Below are 16,955 nucleotides of genomic sequence, written 5' to 3' on the forward strand. Positions count from 1 at the left end.
TCAGAAGTCCCATCAACTCCAATTTTTTGCAGCTTATAAAGAAGCATCGGTATATGTATACGATCAAAAGCTTTGCTAAAGTCGGTATACAAAGCCTCAACGTGATTCCCATTATCCATGGCATTTAATGAATAATCTGCAAATTCAAGTAAATTTGTGAAAGTTGATCGACCTTTGAAAAATCCATGTTGTTTGGCTGTTATTCGGTTTTTGATCTGAAGGAAAAACTGTTCATTCACAATTGCCAATTGGGAATGCAAGAGATAATAGCAATTCCACGATAATTACGTACATCAGCTTTCCGCCCAGATTAAAAAATAGGAACCAGAAATTAGCTTTTCCATACTGTGGTAAAAATTCCTGTTTCTAGTGACATATTAAATAGCTGAAACAAAGGGTATGTAAGGTAAGGTAAGGTTCTTTATAAATACTGGAGGAATTCCATCTGGCCCAGGTCCCTTTGAGGGGTCTAAATTTTTCAAACCCATCAAGATATCCTGTTCATGAAGGTAATTGACTCCAATATAACTAGGATATTCTGGATAAAATGCAAAATAATCACGGTCGCGATTTTCTTCCGAATAAGTGGTATAGATTTTTTGGAAAAAATTTGCAAAAAGATTGCAGATTTCTTCTGAGTTATCACCAACATGTTTATCAAGTTGCATTATTGATGGAAAATTATCTGATTTAAGTGTTGTTTTAACGTAATTAAAGAAGTTCTTTGGACAGGACTTAATTTCAAGCTCGGTTTTTGCATTGAACTCTTCAAATGCATTATTGATAGATAAGTTCGCATATTTTCAAATAATTGGCTAGGTTTTCACTGCTTTTGTACTTTCGGTACGTTTTATGTGCTTTCTGTTTGCGATTTTTTAAGTTTTTTTATATGTTTATTAAACCAAATTGGATGTTTAGTATTTCTATGGCGTCGTTTTTTCTTCAATGGAATGTCTTCTAAAATGATTTTGTTCAAAATATGATAAAAGGCACTAACTGATGATTCGACATTTCCATGTGTTGCCAATTTACACAAGTAATTTTTTTTAAATTTTGCATAGTTTGCATGTTTGTATTCGAGAACTTCTTCATACTCGCAGTCATTGGGTCTATTGTATTTATGTATAAAAAGAGAAAATTCAATCGCTGTATGAAACTTTTCATTCTTCCACAGTGGATCCAACGATTCTGTCACACAGAAATCTTCAAGAATATTCGTCAAAAGAAAATCTAAATAACAGTTTTCTTGATTTTTTACATGATTAGCCTGGTTTAGGCCTAATTTGGCAATTTCGTCAAATATGTAATGCAAAGTGTTGTTTTCCCCAATGACTGGGAGTAGGTTATTGTTTCTCTGAAACCAGAGTATCCAGACAAAGCTAAATATGGTAGTTTTCACTCAAATTTGATTCATTTATCATGTTATCTATATATATAAAAATGAATTTCTGTCTGTCTGTCTGTCTGTCTGTCTGTTCCCTATAGACTCGGAAACTACTGAACCGATTTGCGTGAAACTTGGCAGGTGGGGGTATTGGAGGCAGGGGAAGGTTCCTACTGTGGTTTGAGACCCCTCCCTCTCTCATGAAGGGGGGTAGGGGCCTCCCAAACAAAAGACATTTTTTTTGCATAACTCGAGAACCCATCAAGACAATGGTATCATATTTGGTATGGGGTGGTATTTGAGAACGAGGAATATTTCTATGAATATTTGGTACCCCTCCCTCCTTTCAGTGGCGTGATAGGAAGGGGGGGGGCTACCTTACAATTTTTCATATAACTCGAGAACTTATCAAGATATTGGATCCAAATTTGGCATCGGAAGGTATTTGGATACGAAAAATATTTCAATGATTATTTGAGGCCCCTCTCTCTTTCCAGCTGAAAGGGGGAGGGGCCTCTTTCATATTTTTTTATATAGTTCAAAAACTAATAAAGCAAATGGAACCAAATTTGGCATGGGAGGGTATTTGGATACGAAAAATATTTCTATGATTATTTGAGACCCTTCCCTCTTTCCAGTAGGGAGATATAAAGGGGGGAGGGGCCTCTTTTATAGTTTTCAACATAACTAAGAAAGTAATTAAGCAAATGGAACCAAACTTGGCATGGGCGGGTATTTGGGAACGTGACATGTTCTAATGATTGTTTGAGACCCCTTCCTTCTTAAAGCGGGGAGAAAGGAAAGAGGGAGGGGAGTTTCAAACAATTTTAACTGCATAACTCAAGAGCTACAACAGCAAATGGAACCAAATTTGGCATGGAACGATATTTGGGTACGAGAAATGCTTCTATGAATATTTGGTATCCCTCACTCTTTCGAAGAGGTGGATGAAAAGGGGGAGGCGAGGTTTCCCTTACAATTTTCAGTATAACTGGAGAGCTGATCAAGCAAATTGAACCATATTTGACATGTGAGTGTAGGATACGAGAAATGTTTCTATTATAAATTGAAGCCGTACCTTTTAAGCGGTATGATATGAAGGAAGAAGGGGGGGTTTCCATTGTTTTTGCATAACTCGAGAATTAATCGAGCAAATGAAACCAAATTTCATCATAATCATCAAAAAGTATTTGAGTACGAAAAATACTTTTATGAATATTAAGTTATCACCCCTCTATTGAAAGAAGACAACGGAAAGGGGGACGGTACTCCCTTTCAAGTTTATACATAACTCAAAAATTTACTACTTAAATAAAACCAAATTTGGCATGGCATGGAATATAGGAAGGGAACAGGGAAGCTTTCATTTAACTTTTATTTTACAAAATCCGAGAAATGGACAATACTTAACATGGAAAATCATTTTGGTATGACTCTATGATTATTTGACACATCATCCTCCTTTCAGTGAGAAGGTACATGGGAGGAGGGAGGTGAGCCCAATACAATTTTGTTAGCATATGTTCTCAATTTATGCTTACGAAGCCAACAAATGGAAACAAATATGGCATGGGAAGGTACTTGGTTACGAGATATGTTTCTACGATTGTTATAGACTCTTATGCTTTACAGTGTAGAGAGGGAAAGAAAGAAAGGGGCTCCATACATTTTTTTTTAAACTTAAATACTTATCAACCAATGGAACTATATTTGATATAAGAGGATTTTTGGGAACGAAAAAAAATGTTTATTAAAGATTACAATCTCCATTCAGCAGGGGGTGAAGGGAAGGACAGGAGGGGGGGCTCTCTAATCAGTTTTTTAGCATAAATCCAGAACATATCAAGCAAAAACAACCATACTTTATAAGTAAGATTATTTGCGAACGATTAATTTGGAACCCTTCTTTATAGAGCGAAACTTAAGGAAACAGATGAAAATTATCAGATCTTTAAAACAAATTTATAAATCAAGATTGAGAATATAAGTTATGGTTTGTGTTGCAATTTGAAACTCCAGCAGAAGCTCTCATTTTATAGTGGTTGCTTATTAATTTCGTCATAATTTGATTTAAAATAATACCAAAAACAATAATAATTTGAATGATTTCTGAAAACATCATTTGATTCTGAAAGGTGTAGCAAAGCACACCGGGTCAGCTAGTCAATCTATATATATAAAAACTAGCAGACCCGGTAAACTTCGTCTTACCATGTTCAACTTGGCGGCCATTTTCAATTTTTCCTAGTTTTCTTTACATTTCCCTTCTTTCCCTTTACTCGAATCGACCCGCTCAATTCTATCAAAATTAAACCAAAGAATTTGAACTCAACGGGTCTTTAAAATCCAATTTTTGTAACTTGTTCAATAAATAACTGCATGTTGATAATATGTATGTATGTTTCATGATGTATTCCATTCAGTAGATTTATTCCGTTTTATTATATTGTTTTTATTATCGGGACAATTGTTGGAGTATTTGCAGAATATTTTGCTTAATGCAGCGCTTTCAGCTCCCAATTAGTTTTGGATGGTGTATTTTTTTTAGAGCCGAAGAAATAAAAAAACATAAGAAAAGATAACTCACTTAAATGTGTCTACCCACCCCATAAGAAAAGATTTTTTACTAACCATTCTCAAACAGCTTTTTATTCACCATCCTCATCCTTCGAAGCAGTTTGAATTAAAATCCATATTTTCACCTAAATCATTTCCAAAAAGATTCGCCTGATACTTAAGTTATAGACTTTACACATTTCAACTTAAAATGTCAACAGCACTTGTCATGGCATTAAATCTGACGATTTTGTGTATTGCAAATTCCATTTTTTTATTCAAGCAAAAAATGCAAATTAATTTCTTTGAACATTAACTCAATGAATCAAAGAAACGATTAGTTTTGAAAAGAGGAAAACATATGTTTAGATATATTTACCCATTATTTTAATTGAAGCAGTTCTGATTTCAAAATTTCGTGAACATTGTTGGGTGTGATCTGCGATTTCATTTAGGATTATGTTATATATTTAAGATTTAATAACATTTAATTGAAAAGCAGATTTTTTTTTAATTTAATAGATCGAAAAGAAATAATCTGTTCAGGCTTCGATGGTTTCATGAGTTCATTTTGTATCCTGGAAATGATCATATAAACAAAACTTTAATAAAAATTATGAGTCTTTTTTACTGTAAATCTTAATTTTCTAAAATGAAACACCGGTCAAATCCTAACGAAAATCACCACAGTTCAACTTTCATATTCCCTGAAAAAAAATCCTAAGTTTTTCTCCGGAATAAATTAATGCTTGGTACTTCAATTTCACTGAATGCTGCTCAACCAAAAGACCTTGATTTACAAAGACCTTTATAATAATTTTTAATATCCGCTTCAGATTCAACACTCGGGATATCCTTTCTGGCCATTTTGGAGATTTTTTTTTGTTTCGATTATAGTCGTTTTACCATCTTTATGGCATTCGCGACTTTCTTTTTTTTTGGAGATGAAATTCTTAAATTGTAGATGTTTCATAGCTAAATGCGTGTTTTCATTTATTCCACCTAAGAAATTACAGGAATTAATATTATTTTTAACACTTTCAGGTCATATTAAAAGTTCATCATAAAAATCTGCTGCTCCTGGAATATCAATCACGAAAAAACTTTTCAACAAAAAAGTGAATCAAAAATCTCTTCTAAATAGCCAAAATATGTAAAACAAAAATACACTTTTCATGTTAAGTTTGTACTTGAATTGTGTGTAAACAAACAGTAAACGTGTAAACAGTTTTTTGGTGAATGATTTTAAAGAAAGAGTTAAGTTTATTTAATCAATTTTTTTTGGGCCAAACAATTTTAAGATGAAGAAATAATGTATACATTTTTTGTAAAATTGGATAGTTTGCACTTGCTCTAGTCTACTTTCTTAATTGAAAATTCTTCCGGAAAATTCATGTCCTCACTTTTTGTTATTAAAAAGTAGATTATTTTATTGATAACTTCAATTTACGTTTGCGAAAAAATCAAATAGTTCATTCGGTCTTTTAAAACTTCAATCCTATCTAATCTATTTCAAAGAACAGACTCTTTTTGAGAGATCGAATGACGAAGTTGATTAAAATCCTGTATAAATAAACAAAACAGAATAGAATAGACTCTTGTTTAGTTAATGTGTCTAGCGTTCTAGGCGTATTGGATTATACGAAATGGAATGTAAAGCTTCCCAATTTCTTATTTTCAAACGTCCGCAAAGTGTCAAACATTATTTAATATTTATCTTTACCAAATTCATAATTTTTGGACAACAATTCACTACTTGATTTTGATTCGATCGATAAAATATCAATCCGCGTCACATCTAGGCGTTATTTATTACCATGTGCTGTGTACAAATAAGCAAGAAAAAAAAACACATCTAGGTTGCATATCGCCCCCACGTGCATAAGAAATATAGGTAATTGGTTGAGAAATAGGCGCCTAATTTTTAAATTTTTCCAGCGATCAATGAACAGAATGCTTTGGTTACTATTATCTTGCAACGACGTTTGCTAGCGACGCCTCGCCCATGGAGACGAAAAACAAACCCCTCGAAGAAAAGAAAATCTCTAAAAATGGAGCTTGACTTTTCAATTTCAGATTTTGGCCAAACAAATATTATATGTTTTATTCGATCAGCAAAATGTCAACCTGAGTCACATCTAGGCGTCATTCATAACCATGTGCTGTAGAAATGAAATGAGCTAGGAATCAAGAACAAAAAAAATCACATCAAGGCTTCATATCGCCACCACTTGCATTGAAAATATGCTTGGTTGAGAAATACGCGCCAAAATATCCTCACTGATCAGTGTGCTATGCCATGGTTACTATCTTCTAACGACGTCTGCTCACGACGCCTCGACCTTGGAGACGAAAAACAAACCCCCCAAAGGAAAAAAATCTCGAAAAAATGGAAGCCATGACTTTTATTCTATTAAAAAAACTACAAATTTAATTATTACGGACAATTGATGCGACTTTCTGTTGTTTTTATTCGATATAAACCGATTCGCATGGCTACAGAATAATCTAAAAATAATTTCATTCGAATGGTTTGGGTTATTTCGGAGGAGTAGTACTACAAACACCGTTACAAGAGAATTTTATATAATAGATGAATTTCTGTCTGTCTGTCTGTCTGTTCCCTATAGACTCGGAAACTACTGAACCGATTTGCTTGAAACTTGGCAGGTGGGGGTATTGGAGGCAGGGGAAGGTTCCTATTATGGTTTGAGACCCCTCCCACTCTCATGAAGGGAGGGAGGGGCCTCCCAAACGAAAGTCAATTTTTTGCAGAACTCGAAAACCCATCAAGCAAATGATATCAAATTTGGCATGGGGTGGTATTTGGAAACGAAGAGTATTTCTATGAATATTAGGTATCCCTCCCTCCTCTCAGTGGGGTGATAGGAAGGGGGGAGGGGGGCTACCTTACAATTTTTCATATAACTCGAAAACTAATCAAGATATTGGAACCAAATTTGGCACGGGAAGGTATTTGGATACGAAAAATATTTCAATAATTATTTGAGGCCCCTCACTCTTTCCAGTAGGGAAATATAAAGGGGGGAGGGGGCCTCTTTTATATTTTTTTAAATCACTCAAAAACTAATTAAGCAAATGGAACCAAATTTGGCATGGGCGGGTATTTGGGAACGTTACATGTTCTAATGATTGTTGAGACTTCTTCCTTCTTCCAGCGGGGAGAAAGGAAAGAGGGATCGAGTTTCAAACAATTTTTTCTGCATAACTCAAGAACTACAACAGCAAATGAAACCAAATTTGGCATGGAACGATATTTGGGTACGAGCAATGCTCCTATGGATATTTGATATCCCTCACACCTTCAAAGAGGTAAATGAAAAGGGGGAGGAGAGGTCTCCCTTACAATTTTCAATATAACTGGAGAGTTGATCGAGGAAATTGAATCATATTTGGTATGTGAGGTATTTGGATACGAGAAATGTTTCTATTATAAATTGAAACCCCACCTTTTTTCAGCGGAAAGATATAAGGGGGAAAGAGGGGCTTCCATACAATTTTTTTTGCATTACTCGAGAATTAATCGAACAAATGAAACCAAATTTGGAACGAAAAAGTATTTGAGTACGAAAAATACTTTTTCTATGCGAATCAATTCCTTTATTGCAGTAGGATGATAGAATTGGGAATATAGGAAGGGAAGAGGAGGCTTACATCTAACTATTTTTTACGAAACCCGAGAAATGGACAAAACTTAACAAGGAAAAATTATTTGAGTATGATTCTATGATAATCTGACACACCATCCTCCTTTCAGTGAGTAGGTACATAGGAGGAGGGAGGTGAGCCCAATACAATTTTGTTAGCATAAGTTCTCAATTTATGCTAACGAAGTCAACAAATGAAAACAAAAATGGCATGGAAAGGTACTTGATTACGAAATATTTTCCTACGATTGTTATAGACCTTTATGCTTTACAGTGTAGAGAGTGGAAGAAAGGAAGAGGCTCCATATACATTTTGTTGTAAAGCTTAAAAACTTATCAAAGAATAGAATTATTAAAGACCACGACCTCCATTCAGCAGGGGGTGAAGGGAAGGACAGGGGAGGGGGCTCTCTTATTAGTTTTTTAGCATAAACCCAGAACATAACAAGAAAAAACTGCCTTATTTTATAAGTAAGATTGTTTGCGTACGATTTATTTGGGACCCTCCAGACAGATTAATATTATCAGATCTTTAAAACAAATTTATAAAGCAAGATTTGGGCGGCTCCATATAGATTTTGCTCTAAAGCTTGAAAACTCATCAACCAATGGAACTATATATAGTTGATATAAGAGGATTTTTGGGTTCGAAAAAATGGGTATGATTATTAAAGATCACGACTTCCATTCATCAGGGGGAGACGGGAAGGACAGCGGGGGCTTTCTTAACAGTTTCTTAGCATAAATCCAGAACATATCAAGCAAAGATAACCATATTTTATAAGTTAGATTGTTTGCGTATGAATAATTTGAGACCCTCCCAGCTCAGGGCGAAGCTTAAAGAAACAGATAAAAATTATCAAATGTTTAACACAAACTTATAGGTCATGATTCAAAAAAATAGTTTTAGTCATCTTTGTATTGCAATTCAAAACTCCAGCTGCAGCTCTTTTTTATTGCGGTTGCTTTTGAATTATGTTAGAATTTGATTTAAAATTATGCCAATAAAACAATAAAAATTTAAATAATTTCTGAAAATACCATTTGTTTTTGAAAGGTGTAGCAAAGCACACCGGGTCACCTAGTTCAATATAACCAAAACTAGAGGTGATTGATGAAATGTGTTAAAATATTTAAGCTCAAAACGCCATAATCTTCCAAATCAATCATTAAAAAATAGGAACCGAAATAGCTGTTTCTTTAAGTAATTAATTGATTTTTTTAAATTGTTTTTAAATGGAAAGACGGTAAGACGTTTTTAATCTATATGGATAAATAAATTGAAAAACTAAACCATTCCATCATCATTTTTTTATTATTTAAAAAAAAATCTACGATTTTCTACTATTTTAATTTTGTTTTCCATTAGTTTTGAATTCTAAATTTTCGTATTCTTGAAACATAATCTTCTTAGAAGCCTATAAACCTTTATTTTTATTGGGAAAATCTTTGTTTGATTTTTTGTCTATTCCAGGTCCCATATTTCAATTGATGGCGACAACATATTCAGAGCTTAAAATTTCGAACTCTAAAATCTGGGCTGTTTGTTACCAAACCTAATACCGAAACGAAAAGTAACAATATTTGCAACCTTAAATTAATTAATTGTTATGTGTAAAATTTCTATAATTATTTTCTATTTATTGTAAAATGTAAAAAATGAACCATCCTAGTATAAGAAATAGCATAGCAGTGAGTTACCGGATGAACTGTTTTGAAACGGTAACTCACCAACCAGCTGATGCAACAACAACAAGTCAGCATAAACCAGTCAAAATAAATTCTCGTGGCAGCAACATCGTCTCCGTGTTGTTTGTTCCGTCGGTCGAGTAAATTAATAAAGTATTGTTTTATTCGTGAAATTCGGTGTATATTTGCGTTTCCAAATCGCATCCGAAACCCGTAACGACAAATATTGTGCTGTGCGACGAATTGTGGACCGATTAAGTGCACAACAAAACCTTCCTCCTGACCCATCGGCAGTGGAGAAGCTGCGAACAAAGCGCTAATTGATTGGCTCACCCGAGGTGTACCCGCTGCTGTTGCTGTTCATTGCTGTGTCACGGAAGCAGCAAATGGTAAAGCCTCCGATTAATTTGAACCCGGTAAGCTACCCCCTGAATCCTCAACATTGGTCCTTCGAGCCGGATCGGAGGAATTCCCCACACGGAAGGTAGCGGTGAGTACACCATTTTCTTTACTCGACGCGTTGGCTGCATCAAGTTGGGCCATTTTGCTTGCCTTTTGTACTGCTGTACATTGTTTTTCGAGCCAAGAAAGCGCAAAGTGAAGCCAAGCCAACAGCACAAAGCCACCAACAGCTGCTAATTTTGACCTGCTGCTATGTGGATGTTTTACACCGGTCAGCAAAAATTGGGAAAGTGGATTTGATTGATTTTTGGCGAAAAAGTTTTGGACTTGGAATTCTTCTGGCAAATTCAGTCCTTATGCACCTGAGGCTTATATATTGGCAATATTGATTAATATTATATGCGATTGGGTGTGAGTGGGTGGCAGTCTTCGCGAAAGAATTGTGTGTCGCGTCGGGAAGGATTTTTTCGTCGATTTTAACACACAATTCTCGGTTCCGTTTCGAATCAAAGATTGATACACCGCGACGGGAAGGATTGAATCGTACGATTTGTATCATTCTTCGTCGTGTAGAAGTGTAAATCCGCGACGGGAAGGATTTAATCGTACGATTGGTTTACACTTCCGCCGTCGTGTTAAAAACCAGTACATCGGTTCGGGAAGGATTTCGTTTGCGTTTTTTGTGCTGTGTTTTCGTTATCGTACAGTGGTGGTAGCAAGTGTCTGTGTATTTCATCATGCCGAAAACCAAATCCGACGAAAGGGTGGAGGATGCCATTATTCGTCGCAAGGCTATTTTGACAAACCTGTCGGATGTTGAGAGGTTTACAAAGGAATTCAACGTTGATCGAGACACAGGGCGCCTTCAAGTTCGACAAGATTTAGTTGATCGGATCTACGACCAGTTTCAAAAGGCGCAAACCGTCATCGAGAAGTGGGATGGGCCAGACCGGCTTGAAATGCGTTTGGCTGAGAGATCGACCATCGAGGAAAGGTTTTGTGAGGTGAAAGCATTCCTGTTGAACAATATCCCGAAAAGGTTGAGCAGTTCTACATCAGCAGAGCCGACCGCACCAACCAGCACAGCTATGTTTCACCTACGCCTGCCCAAAATAGATTTGCCGAGGTTCGATGGTGATTTTTCGCGATGGTTGTCGTTCCGAGACACGTTCAAGTCCATGGTGCACTCGAACCCAGATGTTCCAGCGGTTGCAAAGCTGCAGTACCTGCTTCAGAGTTTGGAAGGCGAAGCCAAGAAACCTTTCGAGTCCGTGAACGTTGAGGCTGACAACTATCTTATAACTTGGGACGCGTTGATGAAGCGGTATGATAACCAGCGGTACCTGAAACGACAGCTCTTCAGGGCAATGTACGACATCCAGCCTTTAAGGAAAGAGTCTTCAAAGGATCTTCATACGTTGACTGATGATTTTGACCGCCATGTGAAGGCCATGGCTAAACTGGGTGAGCCGGTAGGTTACTGGGATACTCCGCTAGTGAACCTACTGTGCTACAAGCTGGATCCTACGACACTTCGAGCCTGGGAGGAAAAAACAAGCGACCTGAGAGACATCACTTACCAAGAGTTGATCGATTTCCTGTATTCTCGAGCGATGATGCTGAAGACCATCGTCTCAGAAGAACAGCGCAACCTGCAAACTATTCCAGCGAGGATGACGGGATCCCAACCGAAGAAGGCGTTCCGATTAGTGGCCAATCCTGTTGCGTCTGATCCAAAACCCGATTTACCCGTGTGTGTAGTTTGTTCGGAACGACACCATCTATTTCGCTGTAGGAAATTCGCAAGTTTCTCTCCCTACAACCGACGGCAAGTTGTCACATCCCATCGTTTGTGTTGGAATTGTTTCAATTCCGGCCATTTATCACGATCCTGTTCCTCCAGACACACTTGTCGTTTCTGCAATGGAAAGCATCATTCTCTCCTCCATGATGCGATCAAGACCACCAACTTCAATTCGGTTCCGAAACCAACTTCGCTTTTGTCGAATCCACCACTCCCAGCTCCACAACGTAGCACCGCTCCTCCAGATTCAGATCCGCAACCATCTACTTCGAGCCAACAAGTTTGTATGACTGTTCAGGCAACGAACAGTACAGTTTTGTTAGAAACGGTGATGCTTTTGGTGGTTGACAGTACGGGGAAGGAAATTCCGGCGCGGGCGCTGCTTGATTCCGCTAGCATGTGCAGCTTCATGACGAAGAAGTTGGCCAACACTCTCGATCTCCGCCGTTCTACCGTTGACATTGCTGTTTCAGGGATTGGTGAATCATCCAAGCAGATCAAGCGCCAGTTAACAGCGAAGATTCGCTCAACCGTAACAAAGTACGCCACGAAGCTAGATTTCCTTATCCTCAAAAGGCCAACAGTTTGCCTACCGACAGTGAGAATTGATGTTGCTGCTTGGAAAATTCCCGACGTTGACCTGGCTGATCCACATTTTTTCATTCCTGCGGACATTGACCTCATCGTTGGCGGAGAAGTGTACCATGAACTTCACGGCGGCAGCAAGATTTCCCTCGGCAATGAGATGCCGACTTTAGTGGAGACTGTTTTTGGATGGGCTGTATCCGGATCGGCTCCGATAAATTCCTCCGTAACACCCCGGTTATGCCATCTTACGACCATCGATCGAGACCTAGAACAATCCATCGAAAGGTTCTGGGAACTCGAATCTCTGTTGCCGTCCCAAGCTCTGTCAGCTGAAGAAATAAAGTGTGAAGAAGTGTTCAGTGCTACCACCACTCGCGATTCGTCCGGTCGTTTCGTAGTTAGATTGCCACTCACTAGTGACCCCCTGGTACGTGTTGGTGAATCAAGATCCATCGCCGAGCGCCGCTTCCAAAGTCTAGAGAGGAGACTTAAGCGAGATCCTGCCACTCGAGAAGCCTACGTTTGTTTCATGGCCGACTACGAACGTTTGGGCCATATGATTAAGTTGACTGATCCAGTAGACGACTCTGTCCCCCACTGCTATCTACCACATCATCCAGTCTTCAAGGAGTCAAGCACAAGCACCAAAGTCCGTGTTGTTTTTGACGCTTCGTGCAAGACATCAACCGGCTACTCCATCAACGATATGCAGTTGGTGGGACCTACTATCCAGGACGATCTACTGTCGATCATTATGCGCTTCCGAACCCACCCAATCGCACTCGTAGCCGACATTGAAAAGATGTACCGCCAAATACAACTGCACCTGGACGACTGTACGTACCAACGCATTCTCTGGCGCCAAAGTCCTGAAGAGCCTCTCGCAACGTTTGAGCTGCAGACTGTGACGTACGGTTTCGCTTCAGCACCATTTTTGGCCACGCGCGCTTTACAACGTCTCGCTGAGGATGAAGTCAGTCGTTTTCCTGTTGCCACCCCAGTTTTCAAGAACGACTTCTACGTTGACGACTGTTTGACTGGTGCCGAAGATGTCGAATCCGCCGTTCAACTCCGCCGAGAAGCATCCGCTCTAGCTGCTTCTGCCGGTTTACCACTCAAGAAATGGGCATCCAATGTTCCTGAAGCGCTTCGAGGTATTCCTCCAGAAGATTTAGCCGTATCCGCAATCCACAGCCTGCAGGACGATCAGGCTGTCTCTACGCTCGGACTTGTTTGGGAAACAAGGTCTGACGTTCTACGTTTTCGAGTCCAATTGCCCCTGCCAGCTCCAGTTCTCACAAAGCGCAAGATAATGTCGTACATCGCCCAGATCTTCGATCCACTCGGTTTGGTTGGACCGATTATTACCGTCGCCAAACTGTTCATGCAGCGTTTGTGGGGACTTCGAACAGAGAACGGAGAATCTTTCGAATGGGATCGCCCACTACCAGCGTCGTACCAGGCCGATTGGAAGGAGTTTCATAGCACGCTGGATACCATCGCCACGATCCAAGTTCCTCGATACGTGTCTTCCGCCAATGCCACATCCTTTCAGTTGCATTTCTTTTCGGATGCGTCGGAGAAGGCCTACGGCAGCTGCTGCTACATTCGGTCCGAATGTAATGGAGTCGTCCGTGTCATATTGCTGACATCGAAGTCGAAGGTCGCACCGCTGAAGAGCCACCATAGCATTGCCCGTTTGGAACTTTGTGGAGCCGTTCTGTCTGTCAGCCTATCCGAGAAGGTCAACCGTGCTCTCAAGTTGCCTGCCGAAGTGTTCTTCTGGACTGATTCCTCGACGGTTCTTCAGTGGCTACAATCACCGCCCAATCGCTGGAAGACATTTGTGGCCAACCGAGTGTCTAAGATCCAGAATTCGACCGATGTAGATTTGTGGATGCATGTTCGCGGAGAATCGAATCCAGCCGATGTTCTGTCCCGTGGAATAAGTCCGCCTGAGCTCGTCAATCATCCGCTTTGGTGGACTGGATCTCCATGGCTCCAGTTACCGCCTTCGCAGTGGCCACGAACTGAGTTGTCAGCCTGCCAAACCAGTTCGACGAGTGAAATGAGAGTTCCAGTTGCCGCGCTTCCAGCTGTCGTGAAGGATGACGAGTTTGCAGATCGTATCTTCGGAATGTACTCCAGTTACCAAAAACTCAGGCGCTCCATCGCTCACTGCATGCGATACTTCCGCTTGTTGAAAGCTGCTGCACGGAAGACGAAAATTGACCCATTCCAAGCACTTACCACCGCCGATCTGCAAGAAGCAGATTTGACACTGTGTCGTCTTGCCCAGAAACAGTGTTTTCCTGAGGAGTTAGCCACCCTAGCATCGTCCGGTCGTCTTCCGTCTTCATCCCAGTTGAAGTACATCCGTACAAAACTAGAATCAGATGGAGTCATTCGGATTAGAGGAGTTCTGGCCAACGCAACCGTTCCGGAAGCTACGAAACATCAAGTTGTTCTGCTCGCGAAACACCCGCTTTCAAACCTGTTGGCGAAGTATTATCATGAGAATTTAATTCACGCCGGCCCACAACTAATGCTCGCCACGATCCGTCAAAAGTACTGGATCATTGGTGGACGCAATCTAGTGCGCCGCACATTCCATGAGTGCCACAAATGTTTCCGATGCAGACCAAAGATGATCCAGCAAAGCATCGCAGATTTGCCTACGTCTCGTGTTGCGCCCCGAAGACCGTTTGCCGTTTCTGGTGTAGACTATTGCGGACCAGTTTACATCAAGTCTCTCGTCCGAAACCGAGGCCCAACGAAAGCATACGTTTGCATCTTCGTTTGCTTTACCACACGTGCCGTTCACATCGAGTTGGTGTCTGATCTCTCCACGCCGGCCTTCATCGCTGCTCTTTGCCGATTTTCTGCCCGCCGAAACTTTCCCCACGAGATCCACAGCGACAATGGCACTGCGTTCCGAGGTGCAAATAACGAGTTGCATAGAATCTACCAGATGCTGAAAACCGAACACGGAGGACGCAAGAACATCCTGGATTGGTGTGCAGAATCTGGAGTTGCGTGGCATTTCATACCACCTCGTTCGCCCCATTTCGGAGGTCTATGGGAAGCAGCAGTGAAATCAGCGAAGCACCATCTACTGAGGGAAATCGGCCACTCCAACATTTCGTACGAGGACATGACGACGTTACTAGCCGAGGTGGAGATGTGTTTGAACTCCAGACCCTTGATCCCGATGCCAACCGAATCCGACGAATTGGAAGCCCTGACACCTGGACATTTCCTTGTCGGTGAAAGCCTGCGATCTCCACCCGAAGAAGACGTGACAACTGTTCCGGACAATCAACTGTCGCATTGGAAGCTCACGCAGAAACGGTTCCAACGAATCTGGCGTAGATGGTACCCAGAATATCTGCAGCAGCTTCAAGCCCGAGCCACCAAGCACCGTAGAACATCAACTGTAATCCAGCCCAACCAAATGGTGATCATCCAAGACGATCTACTTCCGCCAGCCCAATGGCCACTAGGGATCATCACAGCCGTTCATCCTGGGAAAGACGGCATCGTACGAGTGGTCACCTTACGCACTGCGAAGCGAGATGTCGTTTCCAGGTGTGTCAACAAACTTGCCCTGTTACCCGTACCAGAACAACCCGAAACCAATCCAGCTGATGAGCAGCCCGTTGGAGAACCGGTCACCGCAGTTCCTGAAACTAATCATGAGTAGAGCTGCACTCTAAGACAGCTCCTGTACATAATTTCATGGATCAGGTGATTGCGGTTCCAATATTTTTAAAAGTTGTTTGTTGGTCTACTTGGTTCCCTTTGCTTCCCAGAACCATTTGTCGTCGTCCTCGCCTGTACACTGCGGACCTCCTAGAACCAGTAGTCGCCGATTGCAGCCTGAATGAGTAGAGCTACACTCTAAGTTAGCTCCTGTACGACAATTTTGAAAATCAGGTGATTGCGATTCCAATACCCCCTTATTTGTTTGTTGGGCTACTGGGTTCCTTCTTGCTCCGCAGAATCAACGCTCCGAGTGTGGTCGCACTTCATCGTTTCCGGCTTCGTGTGGTGGACAACCCCTCCCATCAAATACTCCTAGCACCGGCTGATTGAACGCAGTAGTCGGTGGTCGCAGCTTTAATGAGTAGAGCTACACTCTAAGTTAGCTCCTGTATGACAACCATAAGCACCAGGTGATTGCGGTTCCAATCCTTTATTTGTATGTTTGTTGGTCTACTGGGATCCTCTTTGTTCCACAGAAAACAAAGCTCCAGATGGTGTCCGTACCGCCCAGTTCCAATCGCTCCTCCTGCTTCCCCTGGTGCCATGATGCGTCTCGTTGGTCCACGCAGCCGAAGATAAAGGAAACAGATGAAGGCTCCCCAATGTCACCGAAATTTATGTTGAAATGTCCGTGCCATTTCAAGGTGGCCGGAATGTTTGTTACCAAACCTAATACCGAAACGAAAAGTAACAATATTTGCAACCTTAAATTAATTAATTGTTATGTGTAAAATTTCTATAATTATTTTCTATTTATTGTAAAATGTAAAAAATGAACCATCCTAGTATAAGAAATAGCATAGCAGTGAGTTACCGGATGAACTGTTTTGAAACGGTAACTCACCAACCAGCTGATGCAACAACAACAAGTCAGCATAAACCAGTCAAAATAAATTCTCGTGGCAGCAACATCGTCTCCGTGTTGTTTGTTCCGTCGGTCGAGTAAATTAATAAAGTATTGTTTTATTCGTGAAATTCGGTGTATATTTGCGTTTCCAAATCGCATCCGAAACCCGTAACGACAAATATTGTGCTGTGCGACGAATTGTGGACCGATTAAGTGCACAACAAAACCTTCCTCCTGACCCATCGGCAGTGG

The 16,955-nt window shown here is 40.5% G+C and overlaps 2 protein-coding genes across 2 annotated transcripts in view; one reads left to right on the top strand and one right to left on the bottom strand.

Annotated features, from left to right (window-relative positions):
• LOC129753595 (uncharacterized) overlaps positions 1-16,955 on the bottom strand; it is an 86,121-nt gene that overhangs the window by 57,078 nt on the left and 12,088 nt on the right. The window lies entirely within an intron of this gene.
• On the top strand, positions 10,437-15,794 carry LOC129759276 (uncharacterized). The gene has a single exon (XM_055756693.1). It carries the CDS (start codon positions 10,437-10,439, stop codon positions 15,792-15,794), a length of 5,358 nt encoding a protein of 1,785 aa, XP_055612668.1.

The sequence above is a fragment of the Uranotaenia lowii genome, chromosome 1 (assembly GCF_029784155.1).
Source record: "Uranotaenia lowii strain MFRU-FL chromosome 1, ASM2978415v1, whole genome shotgun sequence".
Classification (NCBI taxonomy): Eukaryota; Metazoa; Arthropoda; class Insecta; order Diptera; family Culicidae; genus Uranotaenia; species Uranotaenia lowii.

What these genes read in the sequence shown, in the direction of transcription:
- LOC129759276 (XM_055756693.1), top strand. Translation starts at nt 10,437, where the DNA reads ATGCCGAAAACCAAATCCGACGAAAGGGTGGAGGATGCCATTATTCGT.